Genomic DNA, 16,484 nt, shown 5'->3' with positions numbered 1-16,484 from the left:
GAGATACTTTCTGTATGAGCATATGATGAACTGAAGCGTGGAGAGTGTTGGCTTGTGTAATCATCATATATGTGCCTCACAGCTTAACTATTTCACAGCCCTCTCACACTGTTTTTGTCTTCACCATCATCCATTAAAGAGTTTTCAGTGTTCCAGACATGACAGCTAATGTCTTCCAGCAGGGGGCATCACTGTACCTGCACAGAGCCCACTCAGCCTGAGCTCCTCCATTCATCCTGTCTCGGTTTTTCCATAATTTAATCGCAATAAATGTCACATCTCTGATTTTTAATGCAATTCTTAGACAATTGAAAACTGACGGTGTGTGTTTTAGTGATATTTTTCTTTCTTTTTACATATTCATAGATCACACACTCAGTATAAAGACACAAGAATAGATATATGTAGTATGTAATATGCAGATATTGCAATCTGTAAATCAATATACATTATGTAGAAGGTTGGGAACAGAGAATGTTAACATGATCGCTACAGCAACACTGGAGACACTAAATGTTAATTTTACAGTTTAAATAAAGACAGACTGACATATTTGTTTTATGACACAAATTAAAAAAAAAAAATAATAAGGCTGAACCAAAACCCAGACACATACTCCCACCACAGCCCTGTCCAATTAAGGAGATGACGATGTTACACATGAATTGAGTTTGACAAGATAATAGATTTTTAATACATTAACATTATCTGAACAAAATAACAAGCTACATATTTCATTTCAAGTGAAAACCAGCTTTATAAGTAAAGGACAAAGCCCCCCCCCCTCAAAAAAAGCCATCGTACCACATTTGTTTACCCTGTCAAATACATTTTCCATAAGTGCTTCTTTGATAAAACCTGATGATAAAACGAGTGAGCAACCACAAAACAGATGTTACCCCCATGACATAATTCAAGGTGTTCCATGCACGTTCAAGGCCCCAGTGAGGCCAGCCAAGCTGCCTATTTAAGGAAAGCCCCTAGTCTCACAACAGAAACACTCGCTTTCAAAACTGTTCTGCATCTGCTCACAACTCTCTTTCCACACTCCACCATACAGAACCTCCTCTAAATGTTTAGGCCCTTTTCTCTAAATAAGGCAGCCTTATCGTAGTTCCTGTCATTTCTGCCTTTTTCCCAAACATCCCGAGCAGCGTCTGTGGCAGTAGCAAGCTGCAGCCTGTGCATTCTTTTGCCTTGTATGGAGAAATGGCCTGGCTTGAGATGTCTTTGTATGGGACAGGGCGGCCTCTCCATTGGCCGGGCCAGAAAGGGGAGGGACTCACCGGGAGTCTGATTCTTTAAACAAACTTTCCAGTAGGACTGCCTGCTTCCCTTTCGCACCGCTGTGTCGGACTCAGACAAAAGGAGTTTGAGGGACTTTCAAATATTTCTACCTGAAGCCACGGTGAGAGTGAAAACTTTATATTTTTACCACTGGATTGCATACAGAGTACACATATGTATTTTGAAAGGACTGGAAGTGTAAATTCTCTTGGGATCAGTAGTGCAATGTTCAACTGTCAGTGCTGAGAGCCAAGAGAAGGATAGAGTTACAGAGAGCCTTTGAGGGGGATCTTTAATTAAAGTTACCAAATTGGCTACAATAGATGAGGTAAACAGAGACTCATGGAGGACGTGTGCAGGTTTGTGGATGCAGTATAAAAGTACTGTATCTGTGTGTGCTTACTTCCATCTCATCACTACGGCACATTAGACAGAGAGAATTTCTGAATGCAGCTGACCCATTTAGATCTCACACACACCCACACACACACACCTCTGTTGTTGGCTTTTTATAGGCAAGGAGAGCTTAACTTCCACTTCACTCTGTTTGTTTTTGAAATTCCTGACCGTTAGCCTTCACTTGAGTAGTGGTGACCTACACGACCTGGAGTCCGGGTGACGAGAGGACAGACTGACTGGTGATATTACAGTGTGTCTCTGTGTGTGTGTGTGTTCTTGCTGGATGAAAGAACAGAGGAGCATTGTCATCACAGTGGTTAAAAAGATCCACAGAGCGACTGTTGTGGACAGAGAGAAAGAAAAAAATAATACAATTAGTCAGTACAAGCCAAACTGAAGCACGTCAGCCGAATGCTTACGGTGGTGAAGTCAGACGTAGTTGTTCTCCTCAGCCCCTTTGCGAATCATTGTTGATTCTGTTAAAATGGCACAAGGCTCAGTCGGACTGGAGATCTTGAAAACCTTGAAAATGTAATTTGTGAAACAATCACACCAGTTAAAGAATTTATCTTATTGACTGTTTGAAACTGAATGATTGTTTGAAGTAGAGTTAAGCCCCACTCAGGAGACAGTACCCCACTGTCACGCAGGAGCCAAACAAGAATGCACAATAGAGATAACCAAATTCCAGAAAATTCTCTTTCAGTTACCCATTTGCAGTACGAAGTGCTGAGAGCATCTGCATAATGAAAATATGGTGAATTGTGACAAAATGTCAATGTCTAGGTGGGACAGATTGAGGAATTCCTCTGTTCCTTAAAGCCTTAAATTGAAGCTAGAGGCGTTTTGTTTCCAGCTTCCTCAGCGGCCGTGACATGGAGAATGAAGGGCTTCGGGCCAACAGCACACACCTTCCACACTGCTTTCATTTTTCTGGCACAAGAGGGGACAGAAGCAGCCAAACAGTAGTCAAATGAAAAAAAGATGGACCCAACAAGCGTGTGTGTGCAGTGAAAGAAAGGAAGAAGAGAAAGCCCAGCTGTCAAAAATCGTGTGTGTGTGTGTGTGTGTGTGCGTGGTATAGAGAGAACAAGTTAAGCACATCTTTGCTCACAGGCTTCATGAAATGAATTTCCTTCCGGTAACCTTCGCACTGAAAACCCAAACATACAGCAGCTCCATTTCTGGATATAATTTCTGTATGTAAATGCTACAGTAAAGTTATTCATTAAGATATAAACTATGGGAAGAGAAGAGACCAGTCACAATATTTGCATTAACAATAAAAGTTATAATTCTACCTCAGTGGTCATTTGTATAGAGTTCATCAGGGGAATAAACTTCTATATACGCAACAGAAAAAGATTTGGGATAAATAGATAGGCAAAGCTGCTCAGCCTTGTCTTTACTGGCTTTACTGTGAGGCCCGTGTGAATCATACAAGCAACAGAGGCACAAAAGTTTGGCGATCACAGGGCAGCCAAGAGCTATCTGCGAGTGTTGAAGTACACTTCTGTGTAGCCATAACTGTAATGTGCTACAAATACATGGATGTAGATGTCTGCCTTGCTGCCACAATGTAGAGCTGTGGTAAAACCAGGAAAATCTTGTTTTAAATATAGCATGCTGTTTTTCTTCTCATTGGGATTTTTTTTCTCATTGTAAAAGAAGCAACATAATTTATTAGAATTCAAGTATTCACTAACATTACATGATAAATGTTATTCTGTATAATCTGTTTTGATCCTTACAAATGCCTGCATTTATTGGAGGAAATTTCAGTTGTCGCAGTCTTTAAATGAAACAAATCAAAGATCTGAGAGGAAGTGACTTATCTGGACATGACTGACACTTTGGGGATCGTCTTTTGTTGCAGCTTTCCAGTATAGGACTGTAAGCACAGGACACCTGAGGAATCTGATTCATTTAAGTCATAATAATGTAACTGACAAAGTCCGTCTGAGTAAATGATCTTACTGTACTGCCTTCACATCCCCTCAGCACCTCTCAGGGCATGGCGTTCTGATATGTGACTCATCAGCCACATTCACCTGCTGCTGCCCGCTGGGGTCAACGCAGTCACAGAGCACACACACACACAGGCGTGACACATCCCCACAGACCCGAACATGACTGACGGGTCTAATTGTGGAAGGATCTGAAGTTAGCTGCAGTGTGCACTGTGGACACATGTCATTTTCACACCCATCATGGTACCTGACATTTATGGAGAATTTGATTCTCTCTCTAGAGGATTTTCTAGATTTTCTTCCCTTTTGCAAACGTAAGAAAAAAACATGAAAGAGCCAGATGGATGCAGAGCTGTAGTTTTAGCTTTGGAATGCACACCCTACTAGTCTTTCCAAATGGTTGCTGAAATCTGTATTCATATCAAGCTATTTTAATCAGAAATATATCCAAGCCATGTTACTACAATACAATCAATGAAACATGCTTTTTGAACATGCACAAGCCCAGGTCCAGTCGCCAACATGTCGAGCAAGCGTGCCAAGGGAAAGACCACCAAGAAGCGCCCTCAGAGGGCCACCTCCAATGTCTTCGCCATGTTCGACCAGTCTCAGATCCAGGAGTTCAAAGAGGCATTCAACATGATCGACCAGAACAGAGACGGTTTCATCGACAAGGAGGATCTGCATGACATGCTCGCCTCTCTGGGTAACCAGGCTTGTTCTCACTACAATTTTATAGCTACAAGAGTCAAGAAGATGACTGTGTTTTTAAAGGGTTAATCCACCTATTTTTCATATAAAGAGTACTTCACTTGACATGATGAGAACTGCTCAACCTGTGAACGGTTATATAATGCATTTTGTATCTTCTGGAGGAGCTCTCTCGAGTCTGAGAGAAGCTGGGATGATTTGATTTTATAAATAATAAAACTGAAGTGTTGGTTACAAGCCAGAAGTGAGGGATTTGAAAGATGTAAGCATTTATCAGGGGTGGCATTTGGCGTTTGGTCTATATTGCTGCCTTATGGGAAATGTAGGATCCAGCGTTATTGAAAATGGAAGTCAGGCTAGCTCAGCCTCTGCTGCTTCAATTTTAACCACTCTTTATTTTATCTGTCTCTCCCAAGTACCTTGACTTTCTTCAAATATAATGCTAAATCGTTGGAGTATGCTTTTAATTCATCCCTTTACCGGTAAATCAAGTCACAAGCAACTGAATGTACGTGGCTCTGAAAGGTTCCATCAAAAGCACTGGTTTGCATACTGTTGTAAATTCTTAATTAGTTCTTAACAGCAAAACACATGTTGCACACTGTTTATAGCAATGGGGTTCTTCTACTGCACAAGTATGAAGAAATATCTCCTGGCAGTCTCAGTATAAAGCAGACATGTAACAGAGCTGCTTGTCCTCAGGTAAGAATCCCTCTGATGAATACCTGGAGGGGATGATGGCCGAGGCACCGGGGCCCATCAACTTCACCATGTTCCTCACCATGTTTGGAGAGAGGCTCAACGGCACAGACCCAGAGGATGTCATCCGCAATGCCTTTGCCTGTTTTGATGAGGAGGGATCTGGTGAGTCTGTGTAAACAAAACAGATAAGATGACAGTACTGACACAATCAGTATTTGGAGCTTTATCTCACATGTTATCTGGGCCCAAGGCGTGATCCATGAGGACCACCTGAGAGAGCTACTGACCACCATGGGCGACCGCTTCACAGACGAAGAGGTGGACGAGCTGTTCCGCGAGGCACCCATTGACAAGAAGGGCAACTTCAACTACGCAGAATTCACCCGCATCCTCAAACACGGTGCCAAAGATAAGGATGATGAGTAGAGGGAAAAACAGACTGCCTCGCAATGTACCCCCAAACCATATACTGCACCACAAATCAGTCCATGGTTCCTACCTTTATGGGCCTTGCAGGTTTGAGAGAAGTCGAATGGGTATAGTATACAACAAAGTCTTTTATAAAAGTGGCCACTGTGTCATGTTCATTTTGATCTTCATGCTTATGAAAGGTAGGAGCTTGGGATTCATTTGGGGGCCACAGAAATATTTTGCAACATTATTTTTCAACTTGTATTATCAGTGAAGGTTATCATGAAGAGGGGTGCAATTGCATCCCAAGTCTACTGCAGCCTCAGTCACACTGACCGCAGTTATTCTGACCTTTTTTTTTTTAAAATCATTGCAGCTAATCTGTTTGGACTTTTGAGATGTGTCAAACATCATACATGTGTGTATTGGCGGGGAGTGGCGTTTTAGACTGCCGCATTCAGTGCTTCATACAATACAAGCAATGTTTACCTCTTCCTGCCAATTAGCTACCACACCTGCACAACCCTGCGATAAGTCTCCTGACGTGTAATATTTGTATCCCTGTATGTTGGAAATGGATGAAAACAAATTGTACTGAGTGTGTTTATTAAAAGTGATGAGCCCTTCCACATGATGAAGTGGTCTACCAGAGCTTTTAGTCTAAACTTATATCGGCTGGTTGAGTGTTTTTGTTGAAGGATCAGTTATGTCTGTGTGATCGGGGGAATTCAGTCTTGAAATTGCTCAGGCAAATAAAGTAAATATATTCATGCCTTTGAACATAAAAAAGTGTGGTTGTGTGTTTGGGGTGTTTTTGAGTTATTCTACCATTTCTCCTACAGTGTATAGTACTTATACTGTACACTAGAGTATACTGTACCGTACCACCACTTTGCTTTCCTTTACAGTGTTAGCGTAACTCATTGTTCACTACTGTAAGACAAAACTCATGTATTTATTTGAAAGAAGCAAAGTTAAGCAAAGATACTTTGTAGTAAATTGGCTAAAAATATGCACTAAGCTGCAGTCCTGTTGGTCAAAGTTTCGGTTTCTTTCATCTGACCTGAGAAGAGCGCTGACAAAACACAAATGAGAAAAATCGTTTCAACGTCATAAGAAAAGTGTTTGTGAGGCCTTCTTCACAGCAGCATGTTGACTTAGTGTAGTAGGAAAAGCACAAGTGTTACTATTAACATTGACTCACTGACAGTGAGTCACCATCAACCAAACACCTACTGAGACAAATAAAAAATGTTTTTCAGTATACTGCTAACCTTGAAAACATTAAAGTTTAAGATTAAAACTGAAGATTATGCATTTTCAACTTTAAAGACTTTGTTTGAACCCTGGGTTATTAAAAAAATGTATTTAACATCCACTGATGATGCAATTTAGTTATTCGCACAAAACGACAAAAGGCTGAGAAGAAACAGCATTTATGAAAAACTGAACTTTTATTTCTCTGAAATGCTGATACAAAACACAGTTTAAGGCATATATTGCACAGACTATTGAGAAGTTTTTATATATATATAAAAAAAAGGGACATCTTCCCTCAGTTGTAAGTTTAAGGCACAGCTGCCAGTCATACTGCCAACAGTCAGTCATGATTCACAACATGAACTTGAGAGACATTTTTCAATGTATTTGGCTGGAGATAAACTACACAGATTGAGATAAAGTTCATGCCAATACAAACAAACAAAACATGACCTTGAAAATATTTACACGTATCATCACATCGTCTGATATGATTGGAGCGCCATCTTGCATCTAAAAAAAAAAAAAAAAAAAAATCACATAAACCTTGTTATTAAAAAAAAAACAAAAAACAAAAAAACATATCTGTCTAATCTTAAGCCAGCCATTTCCAGTATCATAACTGATGAGATGTTGTCACAGTGACACAATGCGGTATGAACAATAAAAATATTACTTTAATACTTAGTATTCTACATATGACCCAAGCCTGACATGACCTGTGTAAATTGAGGTATAAATGCACATCAGTCTAATGAGTACCTGTAATAGAAAAAGACAAAATCCTCCACTGACATGCACAGAGGCAATGACGAAGGAAACAAAACCAAAAAAGAAGTGGAAGTACAAGAGGAGGGTCAAAGCTTCCATACCTGCGATAAACGAGAGGTTTTTCTAGAGATGGTCAGCGCTCAGCAGTATTTAACATCAGACCTTCCCTTTGCACATGCAAGATGCAATCGTGTGAACGAAGCACAATTAAGTAACCCTAGTAAACATGACAGCACTGAAGATTCGCCTTCCAATTCTGCTATTAGTATTATTCACGCAGGAACTTTTCCACTATACTACCTTTAATGTCCAGGTGGCATTCAGCCATATAATGTGATTTATGCAAAGACAGTTTCATGGAAACTACAGCTTTATGAATGATTAGAAATTCTATAGAAACCCTTTCTAAACACAGGCGGAAAATACTAATGTGGAAAAAAATGATGCTCTTGTACCCATCTATGGGACTCCCAGCAAAATTCAGCTGTTCAGGACATGTGCTACATTTGCCTTAGAGAGACTAAAACATACCAATTAATCTTCCCATCAGTAAGACAATCAGGTTTGAAATATGCTGACCAAATTGATGGGGAAATCTTAATAATTTATATATTCCCCCTTCGTATGAGAGGTTCAAACATTTAAAGTGTTTTGCACCACAAAAGACGAAGACGGACGCCTCACAAGTGTAACGTTTCAGTTCAGGAGCAGAAAGGACTTGATCGGGTCGGCAAGCTGCTCACCTCGCCACTAAAATTGATTTCTGTAACAGAAGTGATGTGACCTTCTTCCCCCTTCATCCTAGATCCACAAACCACCCTCCCCCCTCAACAATAATCCCTGAAAACTGTACACAACTGGTCGAGGTGGCTTAAAGTGCCAAAAGGAACAGATTTGTTTAGGCAAAAACACAGTAAATACAGCTTTTTTATAAAAGGAGAAGGCAAAAAAAAAAAGACAGAAATGTGCGGTACTTGAGAGCATGTGATGAATGGTTGAGATGGTAATTCATGAGAGCCGATGAATGCCCTCAGCTATAAAAGACAGGAAAATGGAGGAGACGGGGGGAGCAGACACATCAAGGCGAGTCACTCAGTCAGGCTTGTTGCATTACAATCAATTTCCCTTCTACTCATCTTTAAGGAAAAGGGGGAGAAATGTAGTGGAGTAAAAAGCAGACTAAATTTTGGGGTGGAAAAAATCATCTGAATTGCACAACTATAGACAACTATGACGTGTGTATTATGTACGTACAAAAGGAAAAAAAAAACCAACTAAAACAAAAACTCATGTCCTCAGTTTTTAGCCTGGGAGGTGAAATGGTGCTAGGCAGTCTAGCCACTGATATCAAAGTCTTTTGTACATTCAACAAAGTCCGGTACTGCTACTGAAGAGGCTAACTGCTGGTGCTGATAAATACACCAAGAGAGATTTTGTACAATTAAGGGATTATTCTCCTGCTCGTCCGTAAATCGTCTTGTGAGAGAGAGGTGTGAAAATGTCATCAAAAAAACCTTTACAACTACATCGATTCTGCACCGAGGAATGTACATTTTGAGAAATGGCATCAAAGTGTTCTTACCAGCAGGTGCCCCCATCTGAGAATACTCTCAACGATAAAAAGTTGCTTGGAACAGCAAGCTTCTATAACAACTCATGTTCATGACTTCACTTTCCCAATTGACACGTATCGTCTCAGTCCCCGTATTCTGCAGGCACAGGCTTTAAAAATGACAAAAAGGAACCGGTGATGAAGATACATTCTCCTATATACAGTGTTGTCCAGCCAAAGGCAATGTTTGGCCCCTCTCCCCTTTGGAGACAGATTTTTAAAAAAGGCGCTTTCAGCTCCTAGTTCACAGTTTCACTCACTGTCTGCAGGCTGCGCTGTGGGCCCCACACTGTAGTTATGGGGGTCTTAACCACTTGAAGAGAGCTGGGTTGCCTGGTATCAGCGTGGACCATGCTCCAAATGCTGGGGACCACTGCTGAATTCCTCTCTCCACTACTACTATTACTGCTGCTGCTACCAACGCTGCTACTGCTGACGATGGTGCTGGTGCTGCTTGTGGAAGAGGGCTGAAGAGGAGGAGAGAGGTGGGAAGCCAGACCCATAAGAGGCGTATTCGTTGTTGTGGAGGAGGATGCTGGGGCTGAAGCGGGGACAGAAGTTGTAGCTTGTGCAGGGGCAAAGACTGGAGTGTGAGCGGGGGCTGGACTTGATGCTGCGGATGAAACAGGCGATGGACATGGAACTGAGACTGGGATTAAAGGAGATTTGTGGAGTGGCAGGTAAAGTGGGACTCCTATGGTGGGTGTAAAGGAGGTGATGGCTGGAGAAGGAGCAGCTGAAACAAGCGCTACACTTGGGGATGGAGCCTGGCTTGGAGCAGGGATAGAGGTGGAACTTGTGGCTGGGAGAAAGACCGATGATGGCACTGACACTGGCCTTGGAGCTGGCACCGATGTGCTCGTAGGACATGCAGTGGGCAGTGGAGCTGGAACTGAGCTTGAGGCTGGAGGCGATGATGAAGCTGAGGTTATCTCTGGAGCAGCAGCTGGTTTCTGAGAATTTGTCTGTCCTAAAACTGGGGCAGACACTGGCACTAAGGTTGGCAGATGGGCTGGGAGGAGCTGAAGCTGGTTTGGACTGGAAGCTCTGGCAGTGTCCTTCTCTAAGGCACTCCAGATGACTTTATTCGTTGGGAGAGGAGATAGCCTCGGAGCTGTGACCAAGACCGGACCTGGGGCTGGCACAGATACCGCTAAGGAAAGAGGCACTGGAGCTTTTGCTGAAGTTTCAGTTGGCACCCGTACAGCCATAGCCTTCTCCATTAGACTCTGCACCCTGGAAGGATCCATGACTTGTTGCCTGTCTTCTGGAGGTGGTGTGGGCCCCATAACACCGCTGTAGGCACTGCACTGTGTCTCCAGTGGTTCAGTTTCTACAGCCTCTGCAGGTCTGTTCTGGCTCTCCTGGAGTCTCTTCATGTTCTCCTGCTCTGCTGCCCTCTGCAGAGCTGCATCGACCAGGAGCTTCAAGTCACTGAAGTCCTGGGTTGGGAACAACTCGGGAGGAGTCGGGGGAGGCGTGTTGAAGAGGCCGCTGGTGGGGCTGGCTGCCGTTGTTGTGCTGGTGAGACAAGCCCCCTGTTCCTCCGCTTCCCTCAACAGACTTTGTGTATCCAGCTTCATCAGTGCCTGGACCGATCCCTCCTTACCAGGGTAGCCTGCTCCTGTCAGAATGGCAGTCGCAGTGTTCCCAAGAAGACTGAGGTCCAGTGTTGGGGCAGAGCGAATGACAGATGGGCGTTGTTGGGAGGAGTTGCTTTCTGGAGAGCTTGCCCCACCTCCATTAGACGAGTGGCCTTCACTTTTACCACCAACCTTGCGGGAGATAGTGAACTTTGTGGGATCTTTGCCATCCTTGCGAAGCAGGTCAGGGAGAAGGCGTCGACGTGCGTTGATGAACCAGTTACATATCTGAGAAAAGAGGGGAAATTTACTGCTTACAATAATGAAAAAAAATATTTTAAAATGTATTTACAGCTTCAGGTGCTCTCATTTAGCTATAACTTTAATCTTCAAGATATATGACATAATCTGAGGTCTGTGATTCCCTTCATTCACACATCAGGACCCCCCCCCCCCCTCCAGTGGTACAGCTTCCCACACAAGGAAGAAAACGTGAGACAAAGACACAAGCCCTCAAACAGCTGGCAATAATGAAGGTCTGAGCTGAAATATGCTGAGACACAGACAGGCCAGCCAAAGGCATTCCAGTGAACTGACTACATAACAAGAAACTGTGCTGCCGCCTCATGCTGATCTGCAATGCCTTCTCTAGTGCAGCCTGCCTGTTTGAGTGTGCCTGCGTGCTGAGAGGGAAAGAGGAAACGTCTACTACTGATGCAATGAAGTGAAAAGGGAAGGCTGCCTGGGAAACTGTCATTCTCAGCAGTACAGTATATCATCCGATTACTGCTTTGCTTTCACTTCTACAGCTGTAGTGTTGATAAAAATCCCAATAAAAATCAAAAACAGAGGACTGAACCCCATGTAAAGGCATTTTGACTGAACTTCTAGCATCTTTGTATGCAACATCAGACTTAATGGTAATAGAAGATGAGTAAAGGTAGTCTGATGTGGGTCATGATCAGTCTCTCTTTGCTGCAAGAGAATTGAATAATGGAATTTGTTCCCCCCTGCTTAGAGGCACTGCAACTGAAAGCAGTAAAACTAGTGTTCTGTATCAATTAATTAACTAAATTTAAATCACTGTTTCTTTCAGAATTGTCAGAAAAGAAATAAAGCATTACAGTTCAACATAAACTGCAAAAGTTAGGATTTGTGCATACAGTCTTAATTAATGAAAATGTTTGTCACAAACTACATACATTTCTTTACCTCCAGAATACATGGACAATATCAGCCGTCAAAAAATAGCAGTTGTTCAAATTCAGACAGTGTGTCACTAAAAACAGAAACAAAGACAAATCTGCTCCTCACCTGCAGCACAGAGAGGTTGGTCTGGCTCGACAAACTGAGTTTCTCCTGCTCTGACGGGTAGGCGTTGAAGCGGTGCTCGTACAGCCAGCTGCGCAGGATCTGCACCGCTTCTTTGGGTAGGTTGCCGCGGCGACGGCGCTTCCCAAAGAGCCCTCTTCCTGACAGGTCGAGTGGGGAGCCGTCATCGCTGTCCGACACAGCCGAGGAGTGCTCCTGCTCCGGGCGATGCTCGTCTTCCAGAGCTGAGGAAGGGGAAGCCGGTTGTCAGTTCACTGAGTGTCACTTAGTCGACATGTTCACATCCAATCTGCTGCTCATTTGACACAAGGTGCTGACTTTTCATGTGTCCTTATTATGCCATTAAAGACGTGTGAAGAACAGCGGGGGTTACTGCTGATCCCACTGGCTTCTGCAGAAAGGCGTTTGGTTTGATCCAATCTTGAGCACAATTTTGCACCGATTTAGCACTTAACAGTCAACTAACCTCACCAGTTGCTTTAAACCTCTTATTTTTAAGATGAGCTTCCCGAAAGCTTCGGCGGGCTGCTGTGCGTGTTTAAACATTGGCTTTGGGGTTCGAACTTTGCTGTGGCCTTTTTGTCAGTCTATGGTTGGCCACTAGAGAGAATCTCCCCTCAAAATGGAGCACGCCTGATCCCAGGGGTGGGCCACAGAATGCAGTAAATGTCTTTCTCTGGGGCTGGGTGAAACCTGACCCCCAGGGGCAGCGCCTGTCCTCACAAAGAAGATTGTGTGCATATCAACATCACAGTAGCTAGTGGCCCAGGAACCTATTGACCACGCAAAGAAGGCCGTTTTCACCTCGTGCCACTTTGGCTCAAGACTGCTGGAGCAGTTGACAAATCTTTTGAATTCTGCATTCCTCTACAACGAGGGAAGTCCTAAACCTAGTCAGAAAAGGTTAGGGGGGGGGGGCTAAATATATGCAAATGCGAATTCAAAGTCAGTACAATTCTCCTAATTACTCCTTGCACCTAAAATTAAAAGTCACAGTAAGACTGTGCGTTATTGATAATCACTTTGCAGTGGAACCACATGATGATATTCATCTCAAGACTTAGACGAGTGTTTTGTAGGATTTGTAGCATCTGAAGCATTACTTTGTCAAGAGTGATAAGCATTACTTTCAATATGATTTGGCATGCATTTGCAAAAAAAAAAATCATGTTAATACCACTCTACCGATTTTAGTCATATCATCCAGCTTTGTGTTAAAACCCATTAGAGAACAGGGCTGTCTAAAATCTGTCTCCCATTCATTAGACAGACAGGTTATCCTTTCCTCTAATAACTGCCTCTGTGGAGGAAAAAAAAGTTGCATTAACTTTGGATTATTGCACTTAAAGATTTGCTTTTTTAAAAAAAGTACACCCTGTCAGGTTGGGATTTTATTGGTGAGTAAAGCAGACACACTTTTTGTTGTTTACAAAATGTCTCCTCTATCTACAAACAAGTGGGTGAGCGTCTCTGATATTTTATATTTTCTTTTAAAAAATAAAAAAATATATATATAGAGAGAGAGGAAGTAGAAGGTTTGAAGGCTCACAACACATTCAAGTTAAAAAATTGAATCTGTGAGTAACGCCAGTCACACTACACATCAAACATTCAACTACTGGGAACAGCTCGCTTTGTGGAACCGATAACGTCAAAGTGAAATCACACACAGTGGAGAAAAAAAACCCACCCAAGTGACACAAAATGTGACATTTAAACGAGGCAAACGTCGGTAAATTAGCCATCTGGAGCGCACAAAGGAGGCAGGCAGGAAAGCACAGCCTCCCCGCATGTCACTCCGCCAGATGGACACCATGCCTGCCTCCACAGATAACTAGCTAGCTGTCCCTCCAAATTTAAACACAAACACACGCTGCATTTGCTCGCAACAAAAAAAAAGCCCGCATACCAGGCAAAAACAACAGCGAAGACGCGGCGGGCTCGCACACAGGACACTCCGTGGGCTACAAACGTGCCGTGGCAGTGAGAAAAAGGCGACTCACCTCGTTTGAATGCTTTCATTCTTTGTTGATGGCTCGCTTGAAAACACGCAGCTGGCCAAGTTGCTTGCTGTACAAAGCGTGCCCGGGAGCCAACGATGGTTGACACAGCGGCACTTTCTTCCAAGACGCTGAAGGTGTTGCGCTTTATCGCCGACTTAAATGCCTCGCTTTGGGGATTCTACCGCATGATAAGCTTTCAGCGGACAGCCCGTTTCCATCGCACTTCTCGCACTCTTCCAGGATTAATGTTTTCTGGTTTGTGTCGCTTTTTTCCTTTTACCTGCACGCACGCAGCAGCCAGCTTTTTGCCAATCTTGACAGTCGCAGCTGAAATGATCCCGCCCCTTCAAAGGCTGTCAGCCAATCGCGAGCCTCTATTACGCCTCCGGTGCAGCAGTTAGCCAATCACAAGGCTTCGCCGGACAGCAGACGGACTCCGAGTCACAGTGATTGACGGCAGAACCATTTCATTCAAAATATATCGCCGTCATTGAAACAATGTTGTTTGCTCGACACGGTTGAAGCCACACGGTTACGTCCACACGAGCCAGTATAAATATAGCGACACAGTCATCTTATTTAACCAGTGTGGTCCATTTTGATTCCTGTGTGCGGGAGACAGCTGCACGATGTGGAGAGGCTTTACGTAACGCGGAGCAAAATGTTCTCGTTACATAAATCATAAACGTCGAAAGCGTCGACTGGTTGACCGCATTTGACAGGTTCACGATGCAGTTAACCAATTTCGGTACGTTATAGACTACCTGTGCACTAAACTGTGCAGTTTGTTTGACTCCAGACTTGTGACTCTAATGTGTGTTACAGATGTGTTGGGATGCTTTACTTCACCAGGCCAAATGAGCGGGAGTTCAGATTTAAATATTAATTCAGTTCCTACTGGGACTATGTGGTGGTTTTGTCTCCAGATATATCCTACCGTCTGTCAGTGTGTATGAAAACAACAACAAAAACAATGAATCAAATAAATTACAATTCAAATCCAACAGGTTTTTTTTGGGAAACAACAGGCCTAAGCTAAAAATGACAAGCACAAATATCTGGTCCCCCAAAATTTAGCAAACAGCTACAAAACAGTAAGCATAATACAGCCACGATGAACATTTTGAGAAAGTACTGTGCGCATTTTTTCTGTTTTTTTTATTGAATGTTATGTCTCTCCAATATACATCTGAACAACTTTGCAATAGTATAAATAGATCTACAGCATTGAAAAAAAATGAAGCTTTTCAGTCTGGTGTTGTTCTTATTTACAGAAGATGACTCCAAGAAGCACAGGAGGAGAAATGCAAGATTATTTATTAGTTTCATCTTAATATCAAAGAACCCTTTTACTCGGTATTGCACATATAATTACTTTAAATGTTAAGAGTAGTTACAAGAATCTAGGTAAATCTCATTTTATGAACAACACACCTACTCACTCACGACTTTGCCTCAAATGACAAAACCCCATTTTTTTAATTCATAACTCCCACAAACCCTGACATACACACAGCCTATAGAATATGATACTGAACAGATCCTAGTTTTTAAAATATGTGCTTACTTTATAAAATTGGCGATCTAGAATTTTTACAGACCCTTGTTTCTATGTCACATCTCTTGCGGTATGAGCAGAGGCTCAGCCCCTCACCCCTTTCCCTTTTCCTGGTTTTAGGCCTGACCCAGTGGAACAAAGCAGAGATGCTAATGAGCTTTTTTTTTGTTTTTGCAAGCCAGCCTTTGGACTACTATATGGGAGCGGATTCACTGATATCCCAGCCGAGGTATTCTTTCTTCCTGGGATAAGACTGTTTTGTTTGTTTGTCTTGCAGCATCTACTGGTCAGACATTATTTTTCATTCTCAGTCCTGGAATGCAAATACATGAGACAATCTTAAAGGAAGGCTAAACTTTATATAATGTGTAATGAAGTCAAACACATTTTGGAGAAAAATGTGGAAAAAATGAAAGCTAGGCAGGCATCACAGAAGATGCGATACAATTTCGATCTTAGCCGCATTGTAAAGAATCTTGCTTAACATTTTAAACTATTGCTTTTTTTCTTTTTTGCGCCCACTGATGATAAAATATTCCACAAACTTCACTGTTGTTTACTACGGTTGATGGTAGCACATTGAAGGGAGAAGTTGAATACAAGTGTTGAAAAACCCTGTTGACTCCTCATGATGGAGCTTTACAAAAACAGTAGTGCTGCTTGAGCGAATGCTGATTGTGAAAGTTTTGACTTTAAAAGGCCAAACCCATCAAACCTACACAGTGACACCCCCCCTCCTCAAAGCAGCTGTTTGGATCATGGATCAACCTACCCAGGAAACAGACTTGGGTGTGTCCCGGTGATATCTGTGTGTATTGGGAAGAAGCCTTCAAATGCATGAGATGAGCTGTCTTTCCTCTCTTTAAGTATGTTACCGACATCTCT

At 42.7% G+C, this 16,484-nt stretch overlaps 2 protein-coding genes across 4 annotated transcripts; one reads left to right on the top strand and one right to left on the bottom strand.

Annotated features, from left to right (window-relative positions):
- The first annotated feature begins 1,263 nt into the window (after positions 1 to 1,263).
- On the top strand, positions 1,264 to 6,269 carry myl9b (myosin, light chain 9b, regulatory). Of its 2 annotated transcripts, none has more exons than XM_046384328.1 (4): positions 1,264 to 1,408; positions 4,160 to 4,362; positions 5,070 to 5,231; positions 5,320 to 6,269. In XM_046384328.1, the coding sequence occupies exons 2-4, from the start codon at positions 4,179 to 4,181 to the stop codon at positions 5,493 to 5,495; spliced, it is 522 nt and encodes a 173-aa protein (XP_046240284.1). In that variant the 5' UTR covers positions 1,264 to 1,408; positions 4,160 to 4,178; the 3' UTR covers positions 5,496 to 6,269. The 2 variants fall into 2 exon arrangements, with proteins under 2 accessions (XP_046240284.1, XP_046240285.1); XM_046384329.1 differs by having other exon boundaries at positions 1,265 to 1,408; positions 4,165 to 4,362.
- Positions 5,825 to 14,400, bottom strand: LOC124056661 (flocculation protein FLO11-like). 2 transcript variants are annotated; one of them, XR_006842992.1, is made up of 4 exons: positions 14,042 to 14,400; positions 12,021 to 12,262; positions 9,094 to 10,994; positions 5,825 to 7,253 (listed from the first exon to the last, which is right to left on the bottom strand). XR_006842992.1 is itself a non-coding variant. In XM_046384327.1 (3 exons), the coding sequence occupies exons 1-3, from the start codon at positions 14,058 to 14,060 to the stop codon at positions 9,363 to 9,365; spliced, it is 1,893 nt and encodes a 630-aa protein (XP_046240283.1). In that variant the 5' UTR covers positions 14,061 to 14,400; the 3' UTR covers positions 5,825 to 9,362. The 2 variants fall into 2 exon arrangements, 1 of the variants encoding a protein (XP_046240283.1); XM_046384327.1 differs by having other exon boundaries at positions 5,825 to 10,994.
- Positions 14,401 to 16,484: the final 2,084 nt, after the last annotated feature.

This window comes from Scatophagus argus, chromosome 3, assembly GCF_020382885.2.
Source record: "Scatophagus argus isolate fScaArg1 chromosome 3, fScaArg1.pri, whole genome shotgun sequence".
Lineage (NCBI taxonomy): Eukaryota > Metazoa > Chordata > Actinopteri > Scatophagidae > Scatophagus > Scatophagus argus.
This window is presented reverse-complemented; position numbering and strand designations above follow the sequence as displayed.